Source organism: Ambystoma mexicanum, chromosome 1q (assembly GCF_040938575.1).
Source record: "Ambystoma mexicanum isolate Mex_15411 chromosome 1q, UKY_AmexF1_1, whole genome shotgun sequence".
NCBI classification, from domain to species: domain Eukaryota; kingdom Metazoa; phylum Chordata; class Amphibia; order Caudata; family Ambystomatidae; genus Ambystoma; species Ambystoma mexicanum.
Genome location: NC_090922.1, coordinates 697,075,454 through 697,089,618, shown reverse-complemented (window position 1 = coordinate 697,089,618; position 14,165 = coordinate 697,075,454). Strand labels below are relative to the sequence as shown.

At 46.8% G+C, this 14,165-nt stretch overlaps 1 protein-coding gene across 3 annotated transcripts in view; it reads right to left on the bottom strand.

Moving 5' to 3' along the window:
• Positions 1–14,165, bottom strand: part of FIRRM (FIGNL1 interacting regulator of recombination and mitosis) — a 1,502,596-nt gene that overhangs the window by 1,318,339 nt on the left and 170,092 nt on the right. For all 3 annotated transcript variants that reach the window (XM_069641302.1, XM_069641303.1, XM_069641304.1), the window contains exons 3-4: positions 10,807–10,895; positions 7,524–7,628 (exon numbers count right to left, since the gene is read on the bottom strand). In XM_069641302.1, coding sequence (XP_069497403.1) covers positions 7,524–7,628; positions 10,807–10,895 — 194 coding nt within the window. The remainder of the gene's footprint in view (positions 1–7,523; positions 7,629–10,806; positions 10,896–14,165) is intronic.

Below are 14,165 nucleotides of genomic sequence, written 5' to 3'. Positions count from 1 at the left end.
GCCTGGGGAAGGCAGCCGCTACCTGATCCTAGCCTTGGGGGTGTTATCAGGAGGCAGGAGACAGCTATCAGGGGAAAGTGGCGACTCCACCAGGAGAGACACAGTATTAATCTTCTTCCGAGGATGAAAGTCAAATCATTCCTAAAGATCTAATAGCATGTTATCAATGTGCAAGTCCCTCACATATAAATACTCCAAGAACATGTCAGGGGAAACCGTCTGGACAGAATAAATGTTGATACTTCAGTGGTTCAAGAACTAAAAGTGAAACCTTTGTTTTATCCTCATTCCACCTAAAAAGGAAGTCGTCACTACAATGTTAAAACACAAAACCTTTTCACAACCTCGCCTGTTTCTAATAATTCTCAGTATCTAAAACAGTCTAAACTAACTAAATGTAAAACTGAACAAACTAATAGCACATTACCTAACATGGATTTCAATAACCATAATGCATATGGTACTGGGACGAGGAAGAAGGCTCCAGAGGCAATGAAGATTCAAAGTACTGTTAAACCAAATGTCCGGTCTAGTTGTTAAACACCTAGGCATCTGAGCAGGATATTTAACTCCCAAGATGAGGCACAGGTGAGGAGAGAGCAGGCAGGAGATGAAGCCGACGTTGAATGCCGTGCAGGAGACGTAGCTGATGAAGCTGAAGTGATCAGTGGTACCGCAGCAACCATGGAAAGAAGAATGCCAGGAGAACCTGTCACAAAGCGCTTAGTTCTTCAATGCAGCACACATCGCTACTCTGGCACTTCCGCCCACACAGCTCTGCTAATGCACCTCAATCCATTTCTGTCACATCCCCTGCGATTCAAGCAGATACACACATGCGCCTTTGCGCCTTAACCTCAATGAAAACTTATATTACCATTGCTGTTGCAGTGTTGGAACTCAGACAGCTCTGCCAATGGACCTCCGTTCTGCCCTGCAGTGCTTATTGCTATTCCAGTAAGGAGGACCACACATAGCTCTGCCAAACATATCCCATTAATAAAGAGCAAAAGTATGCAATGTTTACAAATGAGTGCTGAGCAGACTACGGTGGGATCGGACCATCTGCTCTATAGCAACCAGGGAAGGATCTTCACTTTGCCACCATAGAGATGTTTGCATTTTAGAAATGAGAAATCCAAATAAAAGTCTAGGCATCACCGTTTCTGGAGAAGACACAACCACATCCTTTAAATCACTTACAAGAAATGAACTGTTGGTAATGCAATGGTATTGGCCAGCATCAGGGGATAAACCAGGAGCAAGTGGAACAATTTGTGCAAAACTCGAAACACTTGAATTTAGGGAGGTTCATTCTCGCACATTATCAGAACTTCTCCAGTGGTCCATTCCATGGAGCTCACCCAGTGGTTCAAAATGATGTCACTGACCAACTGCCGGCCACTGGCATTTCACACAGTGCTGTACAACATGCCTTACTGCCCAGGCCCCCACAGGACAGTAAGGCATGTTAAACATGTTTTCTATTTCCAGCGCTCCTGCTTTGCAAATAGAAAACAGTGAAAGTCAGCAGGGACAATGGGAAAACGAAGCCGCTGCGGACTTTCATTTTGTTTAACAAACATTGAAAATAGGTCCTGGCAGCGGGTTAACAGCATTGATCCCCCTGCCAGGACACAACATGATATGGCATTGCATTTGTAACGCGCCTATACACAAGTGTTTCAAGGCGCGATGAGGCAAGGAAGGCGGAACAGAGGAAGGACAGACAACGAGCTTACTAGGCCAAGTGACATTGAGATTGCGCAAGTGCTGGGGAGGTGGGAGGGGAAAAGTGCAAGGGGGAAAGGGGAGGAGGCACTGCTGTACAAGGGATCAAAACAATAACAAGAACTGCGGCCACCAGGTGGCAGGTGCAAGGGTAAGTGCAGACAGCAGGTGTCCAAAAGTGGAGGTAGGAGGACTGTAGGGTTACAGATACAGACCCAATTGCAAGGTTTGCCGGGAGGCAGTACAGGTGTGCAACTGGGTGGGCAGGGACCTGGGCCCGAAATCAGGGGGTAGCCAGGTGACCAATGCAGTATCAGACAGGAAATCAGCAGGGGAGAGGAAGAGAGAAGGCAGAAGCAAAGAGGAAGGTCTTGAGGTGCTTCCGGAACCGGAGATGGTTGTCCTCAAGCTTCAGAGAGGCAGGGAGGCTGTTCCAGAGGGAGGCCCCAGCCGAAGAAAGAGATCTACCACCAACTCGTTGCTTGGAGAAGCGACTGACCCTGAGGGAGTTGGAGGTGGAGGAGCGAAGAGCTTGAGTAGGAAGGTATTTACAAAGAGCGAGTCGGAGGTATTGAGGACCCAGGCCCTAGAAGGCCTTGTGGCAATGCAGAGGGTCTTGAACTTAATCCTTGCAACCACTGGGAGCCAGTTTCTACGGGACACCCCGAGTACCATCGAGAATTTCGCCAGGGGCCAGGTGGTTTCGATGGGGGACTTCAATCTAGCTTGGGCTAGAGTTAGAGACCGCTCCAGACGGGAGGAAGCGGGGGGTGGGGTGGGGTGGCCTCTCCCCAACTGAGTGAGAGATGGGCAGGGGCTGGCCTCCGCGATGTCTGGCGATCATTGCGGGGGAGTGAGGAGGGCTTCACATTCCTTTCTGATGTTCATTGGACACAATCCCGTATTGACTATATTTGGGTTTCCGCCAGTCTGATAGGAGAGGTAGAGGCAGTGGAGGTGGGTCCTCTAGGAATTGCTGACCACAAGGTCGTACAAATGAACCTGAGGTTGGGGAGACGCAAGTTAGGAGTCTGGGGTTGGAACTTTCCAGGGGAGCTTCTGAGGGATCCCGTGATATGTAGTGAACTAGACGGTAAGATTCGGGAATTCTTCGTGAGGAACACGGCCTCGGACATGGGTCTGAGTACGAGGTGGGATGCCTTCAAGGCTACTTTGAGAGGGGACCTCATTGCCTTGAAGGCGGAGAGGGATAGAGTGTTGAGAGGCTTGGAGACCCAGCTTGAGCGGGAGGTCGAGGCAGCTAGAGCCCAATTGCGGGAAACCCCCACGAGGAAGGTTTTTAGGGCCTACAGATTAGCAGAGGGCCAACTGGGGATCTTGAGAAACAAGAAGGCGGAGGAAGCCATGCTTAGGGTGAGAGAAACCTTTTACGCTAAGGCCAATAAGGCAGGCTCTATCCTGGCCCGCCTCCTGAGGGGACAGAGGGAACGGAAAGTAATTATGGCCCTTAAAGAACAAAGGGGTAGACGACTGACCCGTGTTGAGGAGATAAAGGAGAGATTAGTGGAGTTCTACGAGTCCCTTTACTCCTCTCAAAGGCCGGCCTCTCTCCCGCAGAAAGAGTTCTTGGGGAGCTTACCCCTCCCGCAGGTATCCAGGGAAGTAGGTGAGGAGCTGGGCCGTCCTATCACGGAAGATTAGGTCAGGGCAACTATTGCCTCTCTCCTCCGGAATAAGGCCCCTGGTCCTGATGGTTATCCCGCCTCCTTTTACAAGGCGTTTTCCCACCTTTTGGTTCCACATCTAACACAGCTGTTTAATTCGTTCCGTGGCCAAGGCGGAATTACCTGGTCGATGGAGGAGGCTAAGATCACCCTTATCCATAAATCAGGGAAAGATCCGGAGGACTGTACCTCTTATCGTCCCATTGCCCTTATAAATACAGAGGCAAAAATCTTCACAAAGATTTTGGCAAGGCGACTAGAGAAGCACCTTCCCTCCCTAATCCACCAAGATCAGTCGGGATTTGTAGTGGGTCGGCAAACTGCTGACAACATCAGGAGGGTGGCTCACCTGGTGGAGAAGTCCCGTAAGACGGCCACTCCGGCGATCCTCTTGGCGCTCGATGCCGAGAAGGCGTTCGACCGGGTGGAGTGGTCGTTTCTATTCCTGGTGATGGAGAAAATGGGGCTCGGGAGGGTTTCATTGACCTGGTTGCCGCCAATTATAGAAACCCTACGTCACGCATCCTGGTTAATGGGGAGATGTCCCGGCCTTTTAGGCTTCAGAGGGGGACGAAGCAGGGTGCCCCCTCTCCCCCTTACTCTATGCACTTTAGCTAGAGCCTCTCCTGTTGGCGATACGTCAAACGGTGGAAATCAGGGGATCCCGTTCGGAGGGGAGCAACATAAAGTAGCGGCCTTTGCCGACGACATGCTGCTCACATTAACTAACCCGAAGGAGTCCCTCCCAGAATGCATAGCGCTACTAACCGCCTTTGGTGAAGTCTCGGGTTTGAGGGTCAGCTTCCAGAAGTCGGGACTGATGAATCTCTCTCTAGGGGCGGGGGGAGGTGAGGGAGGTGTCCCCGTTCAAGTGGAGCCCCTCTGGGTTGTGGTACCTGCGAGTTAAGATCACCCCTTCACTAGCTGGCTGGTATGGCGCAAATTATGAGCCAATTCTCGTAGCTATAGCTATTAAAAAAGACCTACGGAGGTGGGGTGCCCTGCCTATCTCCTGGTTGGGCAGGGGGGCTGTCCTTAGGATGGCGATTCTACCTCGGGTGCTCTACCTCTTCCAGGCCATCCCGTTGAGGGTCCCGGAGAGCTTCTTCAAGAGGCTGGGCGTGCTGACCAGGGGCTTTGTCGGGGGGGGGGGGGGGGGGGCGGCGGAGGAGATCCCGACTTTCCAAGCAGTTATTAATGGTCTCTAGGGAGAGGGGGGACCTGGCCTTCCCAGACTTTCGCCACTATCGTGACGCGGCCCAGCTCAGGATAATCAAGGAATGTTCTCGAAGGACTACCTAAAGCACTGGGTGAAGATGGATAAAGCGGTGGCTCGGCATGATTTGGGGGAGGTTCTTTGGCTCCCACGACGGCTGCGACCTCCACATCTCTATTTGAGTGATATTACGAAAAGTGTAGTTGATAGTTGGGATCGGGCTGTAGAGAAGTGGGGGACTACGACTTTTCCATCACCGTTTACCCCTATTTTCCATAATGGGGACTTTACTCTGGGAATGGAGAGGGGGGGGCGTTCCTGGATTGGGAGGAGGGGGGATGTAGAACCCTGAGGGACATGTTTGTTGGGGATAGGGTGAAAACATTTGAGGAATGTAAAAAGGAGTTCGAATTGGGAGAAAGGGAGAGGCTTCAGTACTTCCAAATCAGGCATTGGGTCATGTCCCCGAGCATAAGGTTGGCCGCGACTAGGGCTCTAACCCACTTTGAAAGGTTCTTAACAACCCATGAGGGCTCTAGGGGGCTTATCTCAGACTTCTACAAGCAGTTGGAGAGAGGCAGCCCATATGTTAGCTGGTCTTAAATGGCTGACTGGGGGCGGCATCTCGGGGTCCGGATGGAGCAGAAAGACTGGGAAAGGCTGTGGGCTCAGATCCCCAAAATTGCGAAGGCGATCCAGGTTCGGGAGGTTTGGTACAAGTACATGGTGGGATGGCATTATACTCCCACCCGACTTCACGCAATGAACCCTGCTACCCCGGGGGAATGTTGGAGGGGGTGCGGGGAGTGGGGCACGGCTTCACATATCTGGTGGGATTGTCCCATTTTGCAACCCTTCTGGGTCGAATTCAAGCGGGCTATAGCTCAGGCTTTGGGGGGAGGAGCCCCTCGGGCAATTTTGATGGGAGGAGGTGTGCAAGGGGAGGAAGCAGGGGAGTGTGGCCGCACCAAGGCGGCTGTGATATTCACGTTGGCGGCTATGTCCCTCCTCGCGCAAAGGTGGAAGGGGCCCTCAATTCCTACGGAGCAGGATTGGCTGAGGAAGATGTGGGACATTGTCTCTTTGGAGTGGGCCACATATGCCGCGAACAATAAACTGGAGTCCTTCTACGCAGACTGGGGGGTTACACTGGAATACTTGAAAGGGGACTTTAGGGAACAATGGTGCCCTCAAAGACAAACTGTTGGACATCTATAGTTAAGAAAACGGGTGGGGGAGCGGACGCGAAGGGAGGAACATTGACGCTGTGCCAAGGGTGGTGAGGACGGGGGGGAGGGGGAGTTACGATTTTTTGTCTCTGTCTTTGTTACTGTTGTTTTATACTGCTTTTTCGTTGTTAATGAAATAAAAAAAAGTTTAAAAAAAAAAAAAGGTGTTTATACCAGTTCATGAAATGTCATGTCAACTATTAATCTCACCTAAGGAAAGAACGCCTGTAAGAGAGTCCTCACCCATAAAAGGTCAGTAAAATATGGCGTGCAATCATGGAAAGTGCATACAAACTGCAGTAATTAGCACATTAAATGAGTGTCCCAATTTTTTACATTCAGGTAAACGAGACAACATTTATCAACCGACCTTCAGACAGAAGAAATCCATTTGAAGTCTTTTGCCTATTATCACACTCATCAAGGTTAAGGTTACTGTGATGCACTATAGACAAAAATATAAGTATTAGTTGCCCAACCGAGTTGTTCTAGAGCCCCAAGTGGTTTTATCTTTTGTATTTCAGTATATTTCAGTGTGTCCGCTCTTAAAAAATTGGGGTAAAATCGATTACTTCATACATCCCGAAGAAGTCCCAAATAACAACAGTCTCAAAACGTTTTGGGAAAACGTAATATGACAGAGGGGCCGAAACACATGTAGACAATTCCACAGCTGGAATGACCAGCCAATTTTCCCTTTTCTGTGTAAGTAATTCAGTAACAGTGGTTTCCAGTGTTCGACTCAAATTCAACATATTAAAACTGTATTAGAACTGTATTTCGTTACAAGCACTCAAGTTACACCTTACTAAGCCCATGGCACGTCAATCTAAGAACATTAATGTCTGTATGAATGAAATGTGATACAAATGTGTTATGTTCTAAACAATGGCTATAAACCATGAATTGTATATGAATGTCTTAAGAACAATGAATAAAACTTATATTTTTGGAACAAAAGGTTTCTCGGCTGGATACAATGCTGAAACCGCCAGAAGCATAAAATAGTGCAACCACAAAAGGGCGTGATAAGGGAGGAGTAACCAGTTTCCTTCTAGTTTCAAGCATGCACATTCCAGGGACATGTTTTGGTCTGCGGTTCCACAGTCTTATTCTCCATAATTTCTTTTTGTATGTGATGTGATGTGATGTTGACTGCTTGTAGAGTACTTTAAACTGCTCCAAATGCTCTTTCAAATCACCAGTGGCGAAGGGTGGCACAGTAGTAAGAGAAGCAGTAGTGGCAACGACATTGCATGATGATAGGTTAAGCCGGATGCTTGCATGCAAATATGTAAGCTTGCATACCACATTTTAGGCCAATAGGCGACCATCTCACAGCACTAAGAGTGAAAGAGCAGAAAGGGAGGAAAGTGGGAGTAGGGATGGAAACCCAATACTGCTCTGTTCCAGAGGATGGAAGTCAGCAATGCCCTCTCGTTTAGAGATTGCAAATTCATCACGCTACAGATCTACAATGTTAAAAAGCCAAACCTACTGCCTTTGTCAATGCTTGTTCCTTAATACCATACTTAGACCTGCTACACAAATGATTTTTGAAGAGCACCTTACCATAAACACAACTTCAAAGCAGACATAAGACTTCGACGAGGCCCTAGACTAAAGACAAATCCTGGGTACAATTATGCAAATAGTGATTACCTGTAAAAGGTTCCTTAGCGTTTTCTGCAGTTCTAGATTCTGGCTTGTTAATCCAGATGCCTGACTGGATAACTCAGACAGCAAATCATCAAACAATTTCACAGCCTGTTAAACAAAAAGCTCATTAAAAAGGCAGACATGCAAACTATGGATCAAATAAACAAACTGAAATGTGTACTTGACTGGAAGCAACAGTGCCTTAGAAGGGAGTAGTTGTAAATGGTTGTGATTTTTACTACTTCATAATCTGCGGTCATTTGATCAGTAACGGCATCATCATGGGTGATTTTTCAATTTAGTGCTGAGTTACAGAGATTATTTGTGTTACTTACAACTCTTCACTAGTTTTCTGAAACATACAGATCACATTTACTTTTTGCTAAGAAGCTAGCCAGATGAAGCCTGTGACTCAGATTACGTGAACGCTAACGTCCCCCGTCATAGGAGGTGAAGATAATGGCACCCGATTTTGAAGCATCACATCCCACACGAACACAACTTCATCAAATCATATTACACATTCTTGCTCCTTTTACACAACGATGCGATATTTTGTCTATGGATTGGCACTTGCTTGCACATACTTCCGTCTGAAAAGATGTCATGGCTAGCTGCCCAGAATATCAGAAGCCCTGATATACAGCCATCTTCCTTGCTGGGCTGATGGGTCACTGAAGGACAAGTGAAAACGGTCAACAATTCAATCGAGCAGAGTCCACATCTGAAATTTGTGAGGGCCTCTCCACTGATATGCAGCAGAAACCAGTGGGATGATATGAGATTCTGCCAGCCTTTGTAATAGTGCTTGGTATTTAAGTCTTTTTTTGAACAAATAACTTATTCATAAGCTTGCTTCATGTTGTTAGGGAGAATTCTCTGTTTAGGCTGAATTTCCTAACCTAGTGAGTCCCCCCAGCAGCTTTGCTGGATTTCTGGAGTTTGTTTTTTTCTCCTGCCAAGAGTGAGACTCTTTCTCCCACTCTTGGACATGATTTATGGTGTTCCTTTGACTGTTAATGTGTTTTATGGGCTATGGGGTCCTTTACTCCATAGGGTCTCATTTGTTTTTACTATGTGTGTTACACAGAACCCTCCTTGCAGTGACACAGGGGTGTCAAAGTGACACCCCACCATAGACTCCATACCCTGGGACTGACTACTGTCTCCCAGGGCATGTAAAGTCACCATTGGCTTTACTAGTCCCAAATTATTAGCAGAAACCGGTACAAACCATCATATTGTGGACGTACTGGTCGGGGCAATTCGATTGCCCCGGGGTCTGTTAGTCGAGGGGGCACGTCTCCGTCCCCCTGATCGAGTTTTGGCTGGTGGCAGTGGATACTACTTTTTATATTCGACCGCGAATATATCCCTATGGGATTTTCCCATTGTTCGAGGCTACCAACTTTATTAATTTAATTCTCATAGCCTCGAACATACCGCCGGTTTATTTATTTAATATTAATTTGCCGGTTGGCATTTTTTGCCAGGACTCGATTCTAAAATGGCGTTTGTGTTCTCTTCTGTGACTCCAACCCAAGTCGAGCCCTTTGTTCCACTTTTGTCGGGCTTCTCCACAGAAGCCTCCAAAAGTGGTGCCACTCTGTCTGGGTACCACAGGGGGTGTGGGAGGGGGTTTAGGCACCCTGGACTGAGTTACCTTGGTAACTCAAGTCGCACTCGTGTGCGATTGGCCCAAGTGGTGAGCCGGCCGGCTCACCACTTAGCATGTTTGATTGACAGCTAGGCTGAGGGAATGGGGGTGTGCTGCATGAAAGCAGGGCTTTGGGGACTGGAACTTCAGAAGTCGCCACAGGACCTGAGAATCCGACGAGGGAGAAGCTGAGCCGACCTGCTACGACGACACCACTGGTGGAGCCCTGCGGAACCGACTCACCACTTCCCGACGACAGAGAAGATCTCCCTGCTGGAGAGTCTTCTTCCCCTGACTGGTGGGCACAACCAGTTTACCTTCTTTTTCTGGCATCCCCGGAGGTCTTGTGGTCGAATAGCCCGTGTCAAGCACCCCGGCAACCGGATAGCCACTTACCACTGGACCGCGAACCGAAGGGCCGCTCCTTTTACCTGAGAACTCCGCGGCTGGTTTCTTCCCTGGCAGTGCAACGGACTCCTGTCTTCCTCCCCGACGAGATCCTCTCTTCCCCCGGACGAAGCACCGACTTGCATCCGCTGCCAGGAACAACTGCCCCCGCTGGAGTATTCTCACAACTTTAAGGTACCGTGTCCGCCAGGCCTCCCTTTCTAAAGATTGCTACAAGGTAATAATAATCCCTTAACCTTCTGGACTGGGCTGGCCGCCTTGACCATCTAACTGGTCCCCCTTTCTTTTGGTCCAACACTCTCTGAACCTTTGAGACTTTTGTGCCCTTTTTAACCTTGTGACCTTGGACACATTTCGTTCTGATCCTCTTAAAGTGGATCTGGCTTTCTGAATTCTACTTCACGGTTTTACTCTGCCTTCCTCTCTTGCTGTGTTCTTGTGAAAGTGTTGGGATCTGTTTCAATTTACATCCTGCTTTTCTCTCCCTTTTAAAACGAATTATTAGAGTGCCACCTGCATTAAGCGCTCACCGCTGTCTGAAAATAAGTGGAGCTTTACTTAAGACTTGTCTAATATTCTTTTAAGGGAGTGTATATCTTTTAGTGACCGTGTTTTTGAACTGCTTAATATTAGTGCCTGTGTGTTTTATTAGATGTGGTTTTAAATAAATAATTATATCTCTTTTACACCAAGCTCTGGTCAGTGTTTGCTTGTTCTACTATGTTCTTTTGACCTATTGTGAATACTCTGTATACTGCCTAACTCTTCTTGAGGGAAGTCTGACTGCTCAGCCACAGCTACCAAGTGAATCTGTGTGGTACAGACTGCTACCAAGTGGGTTTACTGCCAAACACCTGTAGTCTTAAATCTTTTGCAGTGGTCCCAGAGGGAACTGCACAGGTTTCTGCCTAACACATGTACCACTTAGTTGCAGGACACAGCGAGACCTAGGAGGTGGGACAATCCTGAAGGAAAATTGGTTTGTGAAATAAACATTTATACATCGAGACTGGACAAGAATTTCACCTTAAGTAAAAAAGCTCCAGTTTGTTGCTTCAGAATAGATTCGACATTGCACCTTCTATCAAGGTAACCGACTGCCTTTCAGATTTTTCAGTTTGGGGTCAAACCAATATGACCACGCTGTTTTTATTCCACATTTGGCGATTATAGTTTTCAATAGGAGCTTGCTTTCCACAAACAATTAAGTTTTAACCTTACCATAGGGATTACTTGTGAAAAGAACTTCTGCTCCAAATCGGAGAGGCTGATATATGGAAGAAACATCTCAGTCAGCATCTTGAGCACTCCTGTTAATTAATAGATGTATAAATTAGTATTTAATACGGGGAATGGGCGTTTACTGTGCTTTTAAATATTCGAGATTAATACAAAAACGTACTCTATAGTGTATGGACAACATTGAAATAAAAATGATCATTTCGGGGAAAGAGGCCATTTGTGAGCAATTTGGATAGATTGGCCCACGGTGACTTGTAATGCACAGACCCCCAAACACCTGAAGATACAAAATTGGGACAATTACGGTTATCCTTGCGAATTAAATAAGGAAAGTCCAAGTTCCTCAAAGGAGCGATACTTGTTCTTCAAACTCCACAGTCTACATGGCTCCAAACTTATTTGAGGTCATCTCCGAAAAGGGTTAGAAGGACTTCCAGAGGAATGATAAAATCAAAACGGTTATGTATTATACCCAGCAAATATTTTGATGAATAAAATATTCTGTTTTTAGGTACTATTGGTAACGACACCTTAAAAGGGCAGAGTTCTAAACAAATATCACCTTGCTCCAAACCGGTCAATCAACATATTCCTATAGTGAAATTGATGCACGGTCCGAAAATGCAAACCATATTCATCTTACATGTCAAGCTGGGGAGGTAAATCGCAAATTCCTATGATTGCAGATGGAATGCCCTACCTAAATCCTGGTCGAGGAGAAGGGGGTTACAGTACATTGGTTCTGCCTCTTCCCTGGAGCTGGAGAGGTCATAGCAGCTGCAAAGGTCATAGCAGCAGGCCAGCAAGTGAGGATAAGCTGCAAGGATGGTGCAGACTACATAGAGATGAGGTTAATTGTCCATGATATCGCCCGAGCTTTAGAAAAGACTCCACATTGCAAATATCCAATTGTGGTGTGCGGTCTGTCAGTATGTTCCTTACTGCCAAGCCACTTTTATGCTCTTTAACATTTCCCATTCAAGGTTACAAAATCTAGCACGCAGAACATTGCGACTAGGACACAAGAACAAAAAACCTCAGATTCAACTGAGTCTAGTGCAAATGTATTCAAACACAAAGTAAGCATACAACGGCTTTCACAGTACTACCCAAACAAGCAATAGGCCTGCTGAATTTTTTGAAATGGCGAACAATCCCTCGTCTCTCCTGTGTGCAATTACGACATGGTTGCAACTGTTACTTGGATGCAAGAGGATGTCAATTGACCCCTACTAACCGCAATGCCTGCGACATAACGAAAAGCAGACATGTGTAGGATGTCTCTGTATCATGGAGCAGATTTGAATTGTGTAAGCATGCATACAGGCATGCATCTTGTAATCCAAAGCCCAAAAATTAGAGGAAAGTGCAAGGATTTTAAAGATATGTGATATTTGGAGAGAGAATGTACCTGCGCATGAGCGTCCATGAGGATGATCAGATCGCCATCAGGTCAGGGATTTTTGTTGTGGTCAAGGACATCAATATATAGCCTAGTAAAGTTATGAGATGATGTTTCTGCGTACTGCTTACAGTATTTAGGAGGAAACTGTCAGGGCCAAGAGCCTGAGGTTTACATTTTGATGGCCTCTTCCGCTTAGAGTCAAGCTACTGGTTGAACCGTCTCTTCAGTGCAATCTGAATGCAGTTTTGCAAAATCAATGTCTTGAAAATATTTTAGCAGTCAGTTCTCCAAAGCTCTCAACTGTACAATTAACCAGTTATACAATTTCTCAATGATTTAGGTTTGGTATGCGGGGACTCAAACTTGAGCGTTTTGTATGACTAGCATGTGTCGCAACTATTTCCTCTGATTTGGCAGATGCACCAATATCTGAACGGTCTTGTTTACTTCTTTGAAAAAACGACCTCCCACTTTTCTTTTACAAAGGACAAACCAGGCTTTTGAATGTACATGTTACGTTTGTATGTGATACTATTGATGTAATGCCATTGAGGGGTATTGTGCCAGAGAAATGTGGTGCAGTACATCTGTATCCCACGCCACGCATCAGTTCCAAAGTTCTTTCTTGCAGGGCAAGCGAGAAAAAAAAAGAAAAGAATTTTAAATCAAGAAGCCATCCAGCATCAGTAGGTAGTTATGTGGCCCATACCGGCGCAAGCTACAGCATACTTACCAAGCACTATGGCACTGGCCCCCTAAACTGGCAAAAGGAGACATTTCTGAGAAACCACCGGCCAAACATGTTATGTTATGTTATGTAATAGATATTTTTAAAGCGCACGTACGCCGTAAGGCATCATGGTGCTGACCAGCAGAGAAAGAAAAACAGCAGATGAAAATCTAAAAACAAGAAAGTTTTGAGGGACAGACGGAAAGTTAAATGGTCAGATATGGCTCACAAAGGATAAGGAAGAGCATTCCAGGCCTTAGCTGCAACAACCGAGAAGGCCTGTCAACCCACCCGAGAAAGCCTATACCGGGCGACATAGACCAGAAGAGCAGACTGGGAGCGGAGGAAGAGGGAAGGAACATACAAACAAAACTTCTCCTGAAGATACCTCGCCCCCACTTTATAAAAGGCATGATGGACAATGCACAGAGATTTAAAAAGAACATGCTTCTCAAAAGGAAGCCAGTGAGCTGTCGAAGTAGAGGAGACACATGTGCCCCCATCGGAGGGTGAAGGATCGCCATAGCTGCAGCATTTTGAAGAAGCTGGAGCCGGTTTAAAAGATAGCAGGATTGGCCAAGATAAAGCGAATTACAGTAGTTCACTGTACTAAGCAAAAGAGCTGCTACAACCGGAGCCTGAAGCTGAGCCGAGATGAACGGAAGAACCTTCCACAGAATTTTTAATTTAAAGTGGCCAGCCCTACAGACCGATGCAACCGGATTCTCCATAGAAAGAAAGGCAATTTTTACCCCCAGATTTTTTACCAAAAGGGGCAGGCATTGGCAGGGCGCTCAAGGAACTAGGCCAAAACTCAGACATCCAGAAAGAAAGAGGGTTGGAGGTGCCTATAACCAACACCTCTGTTTCGTCGCTGTTGAGCTTAAGCCGCCATCCATGTGCCGAGATCCTCCAGGCAGCACCTAACCTGTGCCGCAGTATCAGGACAAGCGCGATCAAGGCGAACCAAGATCTGTGTCTCATCAGTATAGGAGTAGCACCTGAACCCGTGTAACTGAATGAGGCGGAGAAGATGCCCAATATAGATATTAAATCATATTGGCAACAGCAGAGCCCTGGGGTATGGCGCAAGATAGCAGAACCGATTTAGAACAGAATGGAGGAAGAGACACAGAGTGATTGGCATGGAAGGCAGAGAACCACGCCAAAACTTGTCCGGACAAGCCTGCCGCTGATAGCCGA